The sequence below is a fragment of the Anguilla rostrata genome, chromosome 13, assembly GCF_018555375.3.
Source record: "Anguilla rostrata isolate EN2019 chromosome 13, ASM1855537v3, whole genome shotgun sequence".
In the NCBI taxonomy this organism is placed as follows: domain Eukaryota; kingdom Metazoa; phylum Chordata; class Actinopteri; order Anguilliformes; family Anguillidae; genus Anguilla; species Anguilla rostrata.
In genome coordinates this window covers 25,775,477-25,790,574 of record NC_057945.1, presented here as the reverse complement: position 1 = coordinate 25,790,574, position 15,098 = coordinate 25,775,477, and the positions used below count along the sequence as shown (strand labels likewise).

Here is a 15,098-nt window from a genome sequence, read left to right as displayed (position 1 = left end):
AGTATTTACTGCTTCTGGCCAGTAAATTAAATGCACTCCAACAGTAATCAATGCTGACTTGAGTGGAATTTCATGTTTCTTTGTAGGTGTACTGTACATATTGTAGCCATTTGACTTCTTGGGAAGACTAAACAAATTACAGTACTCCTGTAAGTGAATGCACCATTTTCAAAAAGTAAATTGTATTTACACAAGACAAGATGAAATCGGTAACACCAAGACTCAACTGAATTTGATCTCTTGCAGAAACTAGGTCTAAATTTAAGATCTACCAGCTTCAGCATGTGGCAAAGGAACATGGTCTATGCTGTGCAGCATGCAGTGAATCACACAAATCTGAGAACCGACCTTAATTAGGGCAACTTAAACTAGACTTACAGAAAATGCAAATGCAAAATTTCACACCAGAATGTCTACAGTATACATTAAAAGCAAAATGAATGAACAGACACTTGTGCACTTTGAAGTACTAGCAGATTTATTGTGATGTCTCTGGAATCCACATTCCCCATTTCAAAGATACCACCTAGATATCACAAGATCTCATACAGTACAGCATAGGCTCAATTTACAACAGGTTAGCTGCTAAACAATTTGGTGTAGACACTTCCATGAAGAATTGCACAGAAGCCTAATTGAGCCAGTTTACATTAGTTCACATTTTTAAAAAACAATTAAATTAGGTGGATAATATACAATCGCATCCCATGCACACTATGTAGTAGAGGAAGACCATGGTGTCCCTAGACAATGATGGATACTTAAGTCTGCAGGCAAATAAGCAAAGTTGCTGTTCTGTTCTCACCATGTATTATGCTCTTAAACCAAACATAAAAAGGACGATACTTCAAGTGGTAGACAAACTCTTCAGAAAATTAGCCTACAGCCACAGGGAGTCCTCACATACTGTAGGGAACCATTTAGGTGTCTGGTCTTCATGGGTTGAGACTCCCATTTCAGTCAGAAATGGGTCCTCACTCATCCTGTCCAGGGTGTTGGAAGATACCGGCAGGCCACATCGCTTCCCTTCAATACCTTGGACCAAAAAGGGATGGGGGGGGAAGAATTTTACTGCACTGCTTCAAAATCCACAGAATATGCAACAGTAGTAAGCACTGGTACTAGTGGCCAGATGGTGTATCAGACAATTTTGGCTTACAAAGTCAGGCAGTCAACAATGTCGATCTGCTGGGGAAAAAAGTTCAGTCATCATTATCACCATTGACCATGCAGATCTAGAGGCCAATAATCTACCTACATTCCCAACCCATTTTCAAAACAGCATAAAGGCGGCTGTATACTTACGTGTTGTGACCGTCTTTCTTCTGGTATATGGCAAACTGCCATCTGAGAATCCCCCACTCTGCCACTGCAGGAAGCAAAGCACAAATGACTATGCATTCCACCACAAGGCCAACATTGACTTTATATGCAATTCAGTTGGTGTGTCAGACAGGTTTGGCTTAAATCAAGAGAGTCAACAGGGTCGATCTGCTGGGGAAAAAAGCTTAGTCATCACAAACACCAACTTCATGTTCAACGGTTTGTAAATTCCCTATTTGCACTTATGTACTCCTATACACCTTATACTTAAGTGGTGTGCAACATACTTACACAATGTCACAGGAAATAGGGGTCACAACTGGCCAGCTTCACATGATTCCTGGGGGGGGGGAAGAAGAGGAGAGATGGTTTGCAAATATCTTGCACATACACAAAAAGTGCATTCTTCAAATGGTGTAATCAGACAGGTTTGGCTTTTAAAGTCATGCAATCAACAGTGTCGATCTGCTGGGGAAAAAAGATTAGTCATCACAAACACCGATCAGACTCGTAAATAGCTCAAGAATTCTTGTTCTCACCCCGATTAGCGGAGGGTGGTAGCTTTCAAGCGCCTATTCCAGTCAAGGCCCGCTGAAACTTCATTTTAGTGCAGTGCTGTGGGTGAGAGGTTCAACGTTAGTTCAGAACGTTCACTACCAGCGGCATGCACACGTGGTGACGGCTGGTGTTTCAGAGGTTTTGGCTTAAATTCCTGAGCAATCAACACTGTCGGTCTGCTGGGGAAAAAAGATAAGTCATCACGGACACCAGCATTTATGTCGAATCACGTTACAAGACCACTCATACCATTAGGCAAAAGACCTTTCCCAATTTTAAAATCATTAGGGGGCGATTCGGCTAAAGGCAGCCCGAGTACATCATAAGGCAAATACTTGTGGTACGAAAAAAATGCAAGGAAAAGCACACGATCAGTTACGCCGCGTTGTCTGAAGAACAAATGTGTAAACCCACCAATATGGACGCCAAAGTTTCTTGCGTGATGGCCGCCATGGTGACATCCCCCTCTGCATCGCACCAGATTCCTACAATCGGTTCTTAAAAACAGAAAACAAACGTGAGTTACTTACCCAACTTGGCGTTTAAAGATGTTCGGTTTAAAAAAAAAAAAAAAAAAACACTGCTAAAGCAAATTAGATGTGCGCACATACTGCACGCGAGCTAGTCTATGAAGCTCATTTACCTACTTAGCTATCAAGCTAGCGAATGACCCCGCACACGTGGGCTATAACTGAAACATTGGTGGAAAAACTGCTGTAGCAAAGTCACGGTCCTCGCAAAATGTTATAAACGTTTTAAAAATGACTACCTATATTTATAGCGTAATGTAACTAATCGACGTTAATTGTAACGTTAGCCAGCCTTACTGCAGAAGTAGAAGAGTTATAGAATGCAGCACTCTCAACTACTCGACAGTTGAGAAAGTTTCCCAAATCATATAAAATCTCGCAAAACTTGGAACGTTAACGAGATAGCAGAAGAATAATAACTGCTATATTTACGCAATATTACTACTGAAGATCTGCTATAGATATGACAGCGTGACTGCAGTGCATCCTCTTAATACTCACCTTCGTTCCTCACTAGCGTGAAAGAGACGGGAAAAGCATGTGCGGCGGTTTAAAAAGTCAGGACGTGTCTTCTGCGCAAAAGCAATGGCCAGAATGCATTATGGTAAATGGAGTTGTATCCTCCGTGTTACTTAATCAATCAGTGTTCTCGCAGCCCATCAATGTACTCTGATGCTGCCGCTGTATTTGATACCAAACGTCAATGCATTGCTTATTGAACAGCAATTTATTTACCAAGTTACCAGAAATTGAAACAAGCACATGATAATTGATCCTCACGACATATAGAAAATGAACCTTGAACTATGCGTCTTTGAAATAGTGATTGATTTTACTCATTGCTGTGTTTTGCACCATTCATATCTCCCACCCCCCCCCCCCCAAATTTGTTGGATGAAACAAATTTGTTTTCCATTTCTCTCAGTCCCCAACACCCTCAGGATGAAATTCCACAGGCCCTTGTCTGAACCTAAATGCTAAAAAACTTTGAACTTCTGCTTGTTTTGTTCCTACGATTGCCACGTGGGGGCAGTAGAAACCATGGTAAGGTACTAATTTATTCTGTTGCGCTCAGTGTGTTGTGGAAAAAAGACATTCAGATGCAGGCAGTGAAATGCATTCACATTGCACAACCTGTTGTAAATGAAATCAAGTGTAAATGAAAAGCAATAAACAGACATCCATGCACAATTAAAACTATTTAACATCAATATAGACACATAGAATACTTCATAAATCAATATCCTAAATAAATATCTAAATTAAGTCACATAGTTGGAATTGTTTGTATAGAGGCAAATTAGGAAAAATGAGTTTGACATTGCAGATGTGACCCTTTCCACCAGTTACTGTGGAAGCGAGAGCTGCATCATGGTACTTCAGGTTGTCTAAATTCCCATTATTGCCCCGCTGTTTGGTCGCTCCTGGTAGGTGGCCTAAGACCCACTTCTTGGAGTAAGTGAGGCCATTTTCCAATTTGTGCTTAACCCAATGGTATTATTTGTGCCCTATCTGTACGCGTGGATAGTTTTGTATGTGTGCCTGCGTATCTAATCTACTTCGGGTTTTAAATTACTGGTGCAGTTGGATGCCCTTGAAGATCGCACTTTACCCGCCTATGTGTGCAGTGTTCCACCTTATTTCTGCAACTTGTAGCCTTCTACTTATTGTAAACTGTGTGTAGTGGACTGAATCCTTTAATGTGTAGTGGCATTCTTTATTTGGGCTTTGTGCAATATCCCCCCCCTTTTGGGCATCATGCAATATCTTTCCTCCACAATTTGTATTCAATTCATCATTCTGGAAGTAGCGTTGGAACTCCTCTGGGTTTGCATAAGTTAACTAATGTACAGCCTGACCTTGATGTGTGTCTTACTTGTTTATAACCATGTCATTTAAGTAGAGTGTGGCTCATGGCATTATAAATTAACTTGAGCGCTAATTTGGCTACCCCGCTATATTGCCCATTTTTAACTTTTATGTTCTTGTTGTTCTTGCACAAGTTTACAGGAACTTATATTTTAATACAAAACCAGCCTATGTCTTTATTCATTCAATTGAATTGTCGGTGCAGAGAACCTTGGCCTTAACCTACATTACGGAGGGTCTCCCACCCTTCTAATTGGGAGTGGCATAATCCAGTGCATGGTATCAATCCTCGTTATATGCTGTGTGCCACATATATAATACATATGTACATATATTTATGTGATCTGCTACACACCGCATATCCCTTTATGGCTGGGGTTGGATGATCAGGCATGGCCAGCAAAAGTATCCAATCCCAGAGTTGTATTTGACACCAACTGTTTCCAGGACAGCACATGGTCCTGATTAAATGACTTGGCTTCACCTTATAGGAATTCTCATAACAGAAATTTGTTCTTGGCAAGTAAGCAAGTCAATTAAATAGAGTTCTGAAGCAGTTCTACCATACCTTATGAAATATGAAAGGAAAGTGCATTTAATGCCTCCTCCCATCTCTCTGCTGCTAGCTCCTCATGCTGTAGTGACAGACAGAAGTGGGTGAGATGTCTTGGTGAGCTGTCAGTACATGCCCACAGTTCAGTTCTGAACTTTCCTTATTTGCTATACGTGAGAATGGACACGCACACAGCTCATACTATTACAGAATCCCTTTTCTGGTTTTTCCTCATTGTTTCCTGTAAGATTTTGTTTTCTTTGTTTAATCCTAGCCTCTATACAAACATTTTAAATTTCCTGTCTCACAGCATAGCTGCTCAAGGAATTGCCCTTGACACACAAAATAATGAAATATTCAAACAACACTAACATTAATTTAAATTAAACTGAGTGCTAATCCATATTAAACATGCATGGGATGAATGAACAAAATAGCTGAGACGTGCCTTTTTCTCTCATTTATTGTTTCTGTGCACTTTCAATAATGCCATTGCGTCACTAATGAAATGGCAGATATTTTCCAAGAAGTGTAAAGAAGTGTATGGTGTTGCCAAATTAACAGTTGTCAGACCTGCTGAACTGGACCCCGTAATGTAATGTAGGTCAGCATACAAAGTGGATCACAGGGACCAGTGCTGCTAAACACCCCTTAATGCTCCCAGACCCTGGCTGATAACTCACTCTATGCCTTTCAACAATTACCCTTTCAGTCTGAAACAGGACACCCACCTGCCACAGTAAACATAAGAGGTGGACTACGTAAACATTAGAATATCAGAGGCACATGAACCTTGCCTTGGGCTCATTAAACTCTGCTATAGTGACATTTGTCTCCTCCCTGTCTCAGTAGTGTGCTCTGTGTTGAGTTTGTGAAATGTCTGGTCAGGTCACGTTTTGTGAAAAAGGCAGTAGCATGGGTGCATAGCCGGCAGTCCTTAGAGCTTATTGTTCACCAGCTGTGCAGATCAGTAGATCCTAGGTAAGCATTGCGATGCTAGGAGCGATCAGATAAGCATCTCGGCTGCTGCTATTGGTGCATTTTACAGGTGTTTTTGAAGTGAGGAACTCCATTGTGCCTGGCAGGAAAGGCTACGTCATCGGGCAGGTATGCGCTTACGTTGTCTGTGGAAGGTGTGGTGAAAAATAAACCTCTCTTTGTTATCCAAAGCTAGGTCACAGCAGGTAGCCATGACGACATTGAAGACGTGTGATGCGAGGTGTGTCATGCAGAATTGATATAATTTAGGCGAGGAAGGACCCTAAAATGGAAATTATGACTGATGAATGACCTCATCTGTGCACACCCACTAGATGGCTCACTGTGAATGACCACACCTGTCTGTACCTACCCCTGCCTGACTGGACATTGCCTCACCCGTGCCTAACTTCATCAGTCTTCATCATCTGCCTTTTTGCTATCTGTGTCGTCATCAGTACTTCAGAGTCAGCACAGCCGGGCATCTGTGTGGGGTTTAAATGGTGTGTGAGAGGGGCCGTAGCCATTGTAAAATGTCCTGTCTGTTTGTGACATTTCCCCACTAGGGGGTGATCCTAGACTGAATGGCGATCTCTCTTGTATGCGCTGTCATTCTGTCTCTCTTTGGGCATGAGGTTACTTTCTGCCTTAAGATCAGCATATCTTGTCACAAACAATTAGTTTGCAGCACCTACACTTTAATGACAGAAATTTAAACAGTTTATCTGTGTTTGTGTATGGGAAAAGGGTGACTGGGGATGAGTCAGCCAGGGACTCGAAGCTAATTTTCCAGATATTTAGGTGAACGTGTAAACGACGCAATGACTTTATATACAGATGCCATTTTAGAGCATCATGCTTATGTAAAAATGGACCCTTTCCATACTTGAGGCACAGTGTCCCCACTCATTCATACACAAACACACACATGCATACACACTCACACACGCACATACACACACTCACACACACACGTACACACACACACACACACACACAGACACTCGCACACACACACGTACACTCACATGCAAATACACACATTCACACACTCACGTACACACATACACGCATGCACACACAAACACCTGCACACACACATGCACACACGGAAACATCCTGATATCTTATTTTTGAAAAAGATGGCACAGGAATAAAACATATGAATAATTAATATCCTTTATTTAATTTTCAGTCAGCCAGGGGGAGGGGGAAGGGGGGCATTGCTTAATAAAGAAATAGGAAGAGCGTCAGATATTTAGAGATTTCTTTTCTAAGACAGGTTCAGAGTAACATAGTTACAGCTCCGTAATGCTACATGCATTAAAGGACAGAATGTCAAACACAAATAACAGTTTAGAATGTCAATAGGAAGAATCAATGTAAGAGACTTTACAAAACCAAATTTAGACTTACAAACAACATTGTAGGAGGGTTGAAGTAGGTATGTAGTGTGAGCTGTGATTTCTTCTGAAAAATCCTGGAAATAGAAGGGTATTGGTGGCTTTGTAGTAATTATTTATTTAGTTAGTTTTTGTATTTGGCTGTTTTTAGCAGTTCTTTAACACTTTAAAAGAGAAATACCAAAATAAATTGAAAACCAAATAAAACAAGTCACTTGGATTGTGCTTTCCATTTTAAACATGACATTTATAAGTCTTCCTGTGACCATTCTGAAAAACAATAGACCTTGCTAAGGCCTTATCTACTGGAAAATGTTTCATGTTTAATGACAAACCGACTGTCTCCAGGTGGGGCTCCTGTATAAAGTGCAGAGTACATCTTCTTGATATGAAGTAAGATTGACTTATATAAAGTGCCCTTAAAGAAAACAATCAAGAAAGATGTCACAAATGAGCTTTGACCAATCTTTTGCAGCAGCACAAGTTTCCCTTTGTTCAAAAGGTTAATGTTGTTTTATTTAGCAACAGGCGGAGACAGGGGAACACAGTAGATTTTGAGTAGATTACAGCATACCTTCATAGGGATGGGTTTTCACTGTGTTTTTGGAAAAAAAACCGAATCTTATTCCAGTGCAAAAATGTGTTAGTTTGCCCAACATGATTTAAGGTGACATCACTAAATGATTTGTACCCAACAGACCCACCCCACAGTCTCCATAGCTTTGTGGTTCTGGTATGGACTCAGCATGAGAGCATGACAATTGCATGTCCACTGATCATACATCAGTTGCCACAGGTGAACTTTGAAAGCACTGTGAGAGCGGTTATCTTGTGATGGTGTCACACCTTTCTCATTAGTCTGATTTTTTTTTCTGCCTGTAACTATATGGATTGGACAGGTGGAGGAGTTCAGCATCAAAGGAGTGTTCCTTTTGCTTGTGTTACTGTCATTACCACTGGCACCTGAGTGTTTGTTTGTCAGTTTGTCCAATTACAGCCCAGTTAAAGTCATCCTTCATTTGAAATCTTTTTTTTTTCTTTTTGGCAAGAATACAAGAGAGCTTGATTGGCATTTCGATAATTGGGGTTGCTCTGATGATGTCACAGAGCCATTTCCCCTCTACTGGCCTTATAATATCCAATGACTGCAGGAGGCCTGTGAAAGATGACACTAAGAGGCTGCTGTTAACCACCCACCACCATTTTAAGGTTAAAAAAAATCTAATGACTAGCATCAGTTTCCAAAACTGTCAAGTTCCCACGGTACACCTGACAAACAAACACAGGCCTTTGTGACGTGTATTACAACCAAATTCTTTTATTGCAAGATTATAATCCATTTGCATGGAGAAGCAATGGAACAGTTTGTACAAAGATGCCTATGAGAGGTAAATATGTGTGACCTTTGTCGGTCATATTTTTATACTCCTAACAATATGTTGCCTGAAGAGTGCCACTCTGCTACGACAAAGAAGTGCACAACCCCAACCTCCCCCCCCCCCCCCCCCCCACCCCCAGAGAACAACACATCAATGCCTAAAAACAAATTATCTTGCAAACTGAGTGGTGGCTGGTAGAGTTGAGTGTGGGCCAGAGGAACAGAACATCCTAAAAATTTCCCCATTGTTAAAAAGTAAGGTGACTCAGTGTACTAGGGCAATCCTGTTATTTACAGACAGTAATTTGCAGATTTTCCCTGTCAATTGCTGTCATCTTCTTGACGACATACTCTTCCTGAAATAAACTTCCCAGAAGACAGCTGGTTTAAATTCACAAAGACTATCATAGGTGGGTGACGGGGGTGGGTGAGTGGACTGTAGGGAGGTGGACTGTCAGACATGTGAGCAGGTAGGCTTTTCAGCGGGTGGAGTTCAGTGGACCATTGTCAACCCATTTGCTCTTTTTTCCTAACCCTGTCTGGAAAATGTTTGCATGTGTATGTGAGTGTGTACTGGTCTTTGTGTGTCTGTCTAGGCATGCTTGAGCATACATTATTGTTATTGTTATTCATGTATTTGTTGGCATGCAGCTACTGTGTGTTTGGATTATGTGCATGTGTGACACCTATGTGTACTGCATTTGTCAAATGTGAGGCATGTGCATGCATTATGTGTATGCAGAATTATTCCTAAATTCTTGTGAAACCAGTATGTGTAAAAATGAATGATATACTGCTGTGGATTTATTGTGTGTGTGTGTTTCAAAATAAGTCAAGGCACAAAAATAGCTACGTTTTAAATATGCAATTAGGTACATCAACAATGAACTAAAATTTGAAAACCAAAAATGTATATTTACCATTTTCTTTTACATATGTTTTTATATGTTCAACGGTTATTGAATACAATGTTTCACATAGAATCTTAGGTATTGTTAATATGTATTTGCGAATGACAACTAAAACAGGGTAGCGTACAGAATAAAGTGCACAATTATATTAGAGATATACATATTGAGATGTATTAAAGTGATCTGAAACATTCGCATATTAACTGGTGGTATTCTGAGACACACTGTCTTTCTGGATGGTGCCAGTACAAGACTAGAACTGAATAAATCCAATAGAGGTGTGTGTGTGTATGTGTGTGAGTGTGTCTGTATGTATGGATGTTTGGCGTGCGTGTATCTTTTCACAACCTCCCTTTCCCTGATCCTTCCTCCCAGAATGCATCACAGCTTCACCCCAAACCTCTCACCCTCAGATCTGCCGCTGTTGGTGTCGATGGGTTAACCTCATGCCCAAGTGTCCGTGGAGATCTGTCACTGGGGAGACAGCCTAACACATGTCAAAAACCACTCAGGCCACTGCCAATCTCCCCTTGACCGACTGAAAGAACGAGTCTTTGGCTAATCACATTGTATAACGAATAAAATTACAGAGACAACAGTCTTCAACAAGCAAAAAGATCCTAGCCAAAGATCATCATTCTCTCATGATGTTCTTTAGTACATACTTTTAAATAAAGCTATGTATTGAAATGCAAGCCTACAAGATTAGTGTAATTCAATTTCCTATTCAATTGCCATTCTTTACAAAATATTTCAAAAAAATATATATTATGCTTCTTATTTCTTCTTTTTTCCCCACCCCCAGCTCTACATGGATGATATGATTCCTTTTGAAAAAAACACTTTTTTACACATATAAAGTCCGAGTCCCTTGAAGAATCCAAGTGGTTTTCATTGTTTTATTTCCGGTTTCCTGACCGTGTTGGGCACATTTTTGGCTTTGACTGAATACTGTGAGGTGAAATATTTTAAATTATCCAGAGAAAGAGAGACCTACTACCTGTATGTGTGTTGTGGTGTGGCATGCTGTGTGTGTATATGTGTGTGTGGTGTGGTGAGGTGTGTTTGTGTATGTATGTGTGTGTGTGTGTATAGTACATACATAGACAGTTTATGAGGCTATTTTATCCTGTCTATCCTGATTCTGATGCAGCATTTAAATTATGTAAACTGGAGTTGGAAAAAAGAATAACACCAATACAAGTAAATTAGAAAATAAACAAAACAAATTTCAAATATGTACAGAAAATGCCAAAGTAGTTCTCACATGCAGGGATTAGATCAAGACTGAACTGGAATAAGAGAGGTCATCCTATCTACATTTCCCCAAAAAATATATTCCTCAAATATGATGAAACCAAATGGTTATGAAGTAACAAAGAAAATGCAGATATAGATATTTTTCTGCTTTTGCTTTAGAAAAGATGCAGCTAATTACTGCATATGTACATATACTAGAGTGTATTTGTGTGTATTTCAATGCATTTTTTCTCTTCTCTTAATTTATCATTGTACCTATATGTACACACATGTATATACATATATACATACATACAGTATATATATATATATGCACACACAAATACACCATATGTATACACATACATGCATATAACTAAGGCCAGTTTGAAAGGAAAAAAACCTCTAGGAAGTAAACAGCAAATTTTTTCTCGCTCAGTCTGTTCAATAGTGCCTAAATCTACATTACGTGATTGGACAAGGCAGGGTGACCAAGTGTTCCATCCATGAAAACTATATCTCTGTCTGTGACTCACTGACATGCTCTCTCTGCTTTATTCTCCTGTCCCACAAGCCCACTATTGGCCCTGCCTTTCTCCAGACCTCACCCTCATGACTGGGATGCCGTCAGACAGCACACAACACTGCTCACTTTACAGAAAGAAAAATAGAGGGATCACATGAGTCTCCCAAAGCTCCTGTCAATCACTGCACAGACTTGCTTGGTCTTCACTGAAGCCAGCAGATATTATTATTGAGCCTTGTTTACATGTCAATGGCTTATTTAGAAGCTTTTCATGCCATGCAGTTAAAGCTCCTGGTGTTTGTGTTACTCTTTCTTCATTTTTTTTCCCCCAGTGTCACTCACCCATCTTGCTTCAGTTCGCTCTTTGAACACAGGACATCCTGGCTCAGATTCTGTCATTGTAGCTGCTGGAACGGGTCCTCTCCCCCTGGGTCATGTGGTTCTCCTGCCGACTGCGTGGCCGTCCCTCCTGTGGAAACATGCAGTTCTGCCCCAGCCTCTTCTGGGCCACCTCCAGGTGGTTGGCACCCCGCTGATGGCCAGTGTTGACACTGAACTTGGGGCTGGTGTTTCTAAGGAGACGCTTGGAAGGGCTGGAGTCAGAGCCGTCTTGCAGATGCTCTTCCTCGTCTGTGTCAGCGTCGATATACTTGCTGATGGATGCGTCGTGGAAGGTGAAGATGGCAGGCGTCAGCCTCTCCGGGGATCTGGGCGGGGTCCTGCTGCTGGCCGTGGTGTAGACAGACACCTCGGGGCTCAGGAGGGAGTGGTCAGAGAAGGCAGAGATGTCAGAGAGGGCAGCATTGCCACCTCCTTGCACAGAGGAGGAGGAGGGGCCAGCTGCCGCCGCTGCCCGGAGCTTGGCCTTAAAGGAGCGTGACTTGAGCAGGTTGCTGAATCGTGAGCCTCGGGGACTATCCGAAAAGAAGCTGTGCCGTGAGGAGCCCCCAAGCTTGGAGCCAGCCTCCAAGATGGCACCCAGCTTGGAAATGTCACACGCAGTCAACATGGGCTCATGCTCCAGGGTGGTCTCGAGCCCGGGACTGGTGCTGACCCGCACAGGATGGCTGGAGGCTGGGCTGTGTGTGTAGCGGGTGGTTTCTGGGAAGTCTGTTGCACAGCTAATAAAACTGTCTAAGCTGGACATGCTCCTCATGTCTGCTATGCCCCCAGGTGTGGCTGGCGGTGGGCCTGTAGGCCCCGGAATACTGCCCATCTCCATCTCATCTCTCTTCTTATTTGCTTTTGAGGGGTCCCCTCTGTCTTTGCTGTTGAGGTTGGGATGGGACTGGGACTTGGACATTTTATTGTACATCTCCTCCAGCTTCTGGACATTGAGGTGCTGTGGGCTGGAGGGCTGGGCCTTGCTTGGTGACGTTGGCTCCTTCTCATTTAAAGACTTGGAGCTAGTCTCCATGGTCATGCGCTTAGCCGCCCACTTCCAACGGGAGGGGGATAGGTGGTTGTCCTGAACCTTTGCCCCCATCTCCACGCTCTCCCCATTTTGTGCCACCACCACGTCCATGAGCTCCACACTGCGGACAAATGCATCCTTTATGTTCATGGACACAATGCTGCCATTCCTTTTGGCCCTTTCCAAGGCCTCCCTTCGCTTAATGGCTTTCTCCTGCCTCTTCTGCTCTTTGTAGAACTCAGAGAAGTTGTTGACAATGATGGGGATGGGCAGGGCGATCACCAGCACCCCAGCAATGCAGCACAGTCCCCCCACAATCTTCCCCAAGAGGGTCTTTGGGTAGATGTCCCCATATCCCACTGTGGTCATGGTAATAGTGGCCCACCAAAAAGAGGCTGGGATGCTCTTGAACTTGGTGCCATCCTCGTCCTTCTCAGCAAAGAAGACCAGGCTGGAGAAGATCATGATGCCCATGGCCAGGAAGAGGATGAGGAGCCCCAGCTCATTGTAGCTCCGCCGCAGGGTGAACCCCAGGGACTGCAGCCCAGTGGAGTGGCGTGCAAGCTTGAGGATGCGCAGGATGCGCATTATCCGGAAGATCTGCACCACCCGTCGCACGTTCTGGAACTGCAGAACGCTCTTGCTGGACTCTGTCAGGAAGATGGTGACATAGTAGGGCAGGATGGCCAGCAGATCGATGATGTTCAGGGGGCCCTTGAAGAACTTCCACTTGCTGGGCGAGGAGAGAAAGCGCAGCAGGTACTCCATGGTGAACCAAGCGATACACACGGCCTCCACGTGGGCCAGTTGGGGGTTGTCTGTACTCTGCCCAAACTCATCTGTGTCCTGCAGCTCTGGAAGGGTGTTCAGGGACAAGGCAATGGTCGACAGCACAATGAACAGAATGGAGATGATGGCCAGGACCTGCAAGGCAAAGCGCATAGGAGAGATGGGGTATAGTTCTTACAGTCATACTGAACATATCATATAGAATGTACACCATGCATAGCATGTGTACTCTATGTACACAGCCATATGCTTTCCCATTTATTGAATGTAGAGCTGGTGCCCTTGACAAACTGAATTATGATGTGGAACAGTGGCTCAACAAATAAATATGTAGTTTTCCCATGGATAGGTGTCTATAATCATGTGGACGGCCATGCGTTTCATGTACATGTGAGGATATTGTGTTTATGTACCGAAAATAGAAATTATATATACATTTGTTAAATGACATTGAGGATGTTCTATTGCTTCTTCTGTGGAGCTGATAGCTTGAAATTATTAATTCATGACCTACGTATCAGGCAACAAGAGCTTCTTTCTTCTCAATATCAATGAAAGAGAAATCACTAAGTTGGCAGAATAGTACAAGCTGACATTTAATACAAAAGCCCTGTAATAATCAATATCACCGGGTAACAAATATATATATATCAGAAAATAAGGTTGTCTTAGAAATTATTTTACTCCTGTGTTGTTCTCATTATGACCTATTTAAATTCATGGAAAAATAGAACAACTATTGTTTTAAGGAGCTGCTGGTTATGGTGAGATAAAAAAAAAAACAACTAAACTGTATACTCAAAAATAAATGCATAAATAAAGAAAAGAAACATTTCACTATCGCTACATCAGGTTTTTTTTTTTTTTAGTGCGGAGGACGTATCAATGAAAAATGTATCAATAAGTGAGATGCATTACATATGCACGTGTGCTGGGAAAACACACACTTTCCATGCATTTCATTCTCTCATTGTTATTAATTAATCAAAGGAAACTTTAGAATTCAGTTTTGATTGATACATTCAATTACAAACTATCAAAATGAAAATAATGGTAGGCCTAATGCTTCTGAGGAAAATAAACCAGGTGTTCAAACAGTAACTTTTTCACTGCAACCATTTTTCTAAAGTCATCATGCTCAGTGGTAAAGCTCACCATCTGGTCCAGGGAGTGATTACTAATTTCAGAGGAATATGCGAGCCCCTGGTGTGCTCAGGCACATGAGACAAGATTAAAGCACAGCAGCATTGCGATTTTTCATCTCTGTAGTGACTCCAGCCTCTCTCAGCAAGTCTGCTTCTGTGTCTGGCGAGTGACAGAAAGGAACTGACTCGACTTGGCATTTGTGGAGCAGGGGGAAGGGACTGATGTCACAGGTGTTGCTGTTGGTTGCTGAAGGCTGGTGCTGGTCTCCCACCCCAGAAATTGTGATATTATGTATTTCCGTGAAATGTATCATTTACCACTCTGTTTCCATGCTACCTCAACCCCAGGCCAAAGAGGTCTGTGAATGTCTTTTAGAATAGATTTGCTAAGTTAGGGATGTTATGAGAGAAATAATCATCTAATGGTGACTATGTGTCCAGTGGAGCGATAAACCACAAAGTAGAAACTGGGCTTAATATAT

The 15,098-nt window shown here is 42.2% G+C and overlaps 1 protein-coding gene, 2 long non-coding RNA genes and 4 other non-coding genes across 11 annotated transcripts in view; 1 reads left to right on the top strand and 6 right to left on the bottom strand.

Annotated features, from left to right (window-relative positions):
• Positions 1–460: 460 nt before the first annotated feature.
• Positions 461–3,034, bottom strand: LOC135237802 (uncharacterized). Of its 3 annotated transcripts, none has more exons than XR_010324921.1 (6): positions 2,913–3,034; positions 2,296–2,378; positions 1,863–1,938; positions 1,615–1,663; positions 1,306–1,369; positions 461–1,035 (listed from the first exon to the last, which is right to left on the bottom strand). It is a non-coding gene; the product is annotated as an uncharacterized LOC135237802 (long non-coding RNA). The 3 variants fall into 3 exon arrangements; XR_010324922.1 differs by lacking the exon at positions 2,913–3,034 and adding an exon at positions 2,709–2,723; XR_010324923.1 differs by lacking the exon at positions 2,913–3,034 and adding an exon at positions 2,525–2,539.
• LOC135238667 (small nucleolar SNORD12/SNORD106) lies at positions 1,132–1,223 on the bottom strand. The gene has a single exon (XR_010325178.1). It is a non-coding gene; the product is annotated as a small nucleolar SNORD12/SNORD106 (small nucleolar RNA).
• LOC135238666 (small nucleolar SNORD12/SNORD106) lies at positions 1,440–1,529 on the bottom strand. Its single transcript, XR_010325177.1, has one exon. It is a non-coding gene; the product is annotated as a small nucleolar SNORD12/SNORD106 (small nucleolar RNA).
• LOC135238669 (small nucleolar SNORD12/SNORD106) lies at positions 1,734–1,826 on the bottom strand. The gene has a single exon (XR_010325180.1). It is a non-coding gene; the product is annotated as a small nucleolar SNORD12/SNORD106 (small nucleolar RNA).
• On the bottom strand, positions 2,005–2,095 carry LOC135238668 (small nucleolar SNORD12/SNORD106). The gene has a single exon (XR_010325179.1). It is a non-coding gene; the product is annotated as a small nucleolar SNORD12/SNORD106 (small nucleolar RNA).
• LOC135237805 (uncharacterized) lies at positions 2,309–10,198 on the top strand. Its single transcript, XR_010324926.1, has 2 exons — positions 2,309–2,398; positions 9,917–10,198. It is a non-coding gene; the product is annotated as an uncharacterized LOC135237805 (long non-coding RNA).
• LOC135237799 (potassium voltage-gated channel subfamily B member 1-like) overlaps positions 6,973–15,098 on the bottom strand; it is a 40,101-nt gene continuing 31,975 nt past the window's right edge. For all 3 annotated transcript variants that reach the window (XM_064305275.1, XM_064305276.1, XM_064305277.1), the window contains one exon: positions 6,973–13,606. In XM_064305275.1, coding sequence (XP_064161345.1) covers positions 11,654–13,606 — 1,953 coding nt within the window. In that variant the 3' untranslated portion in view covers positions 6,973–11,653. The remainder of the gene's footprint in view (positions 13,607–15,098) is intronic.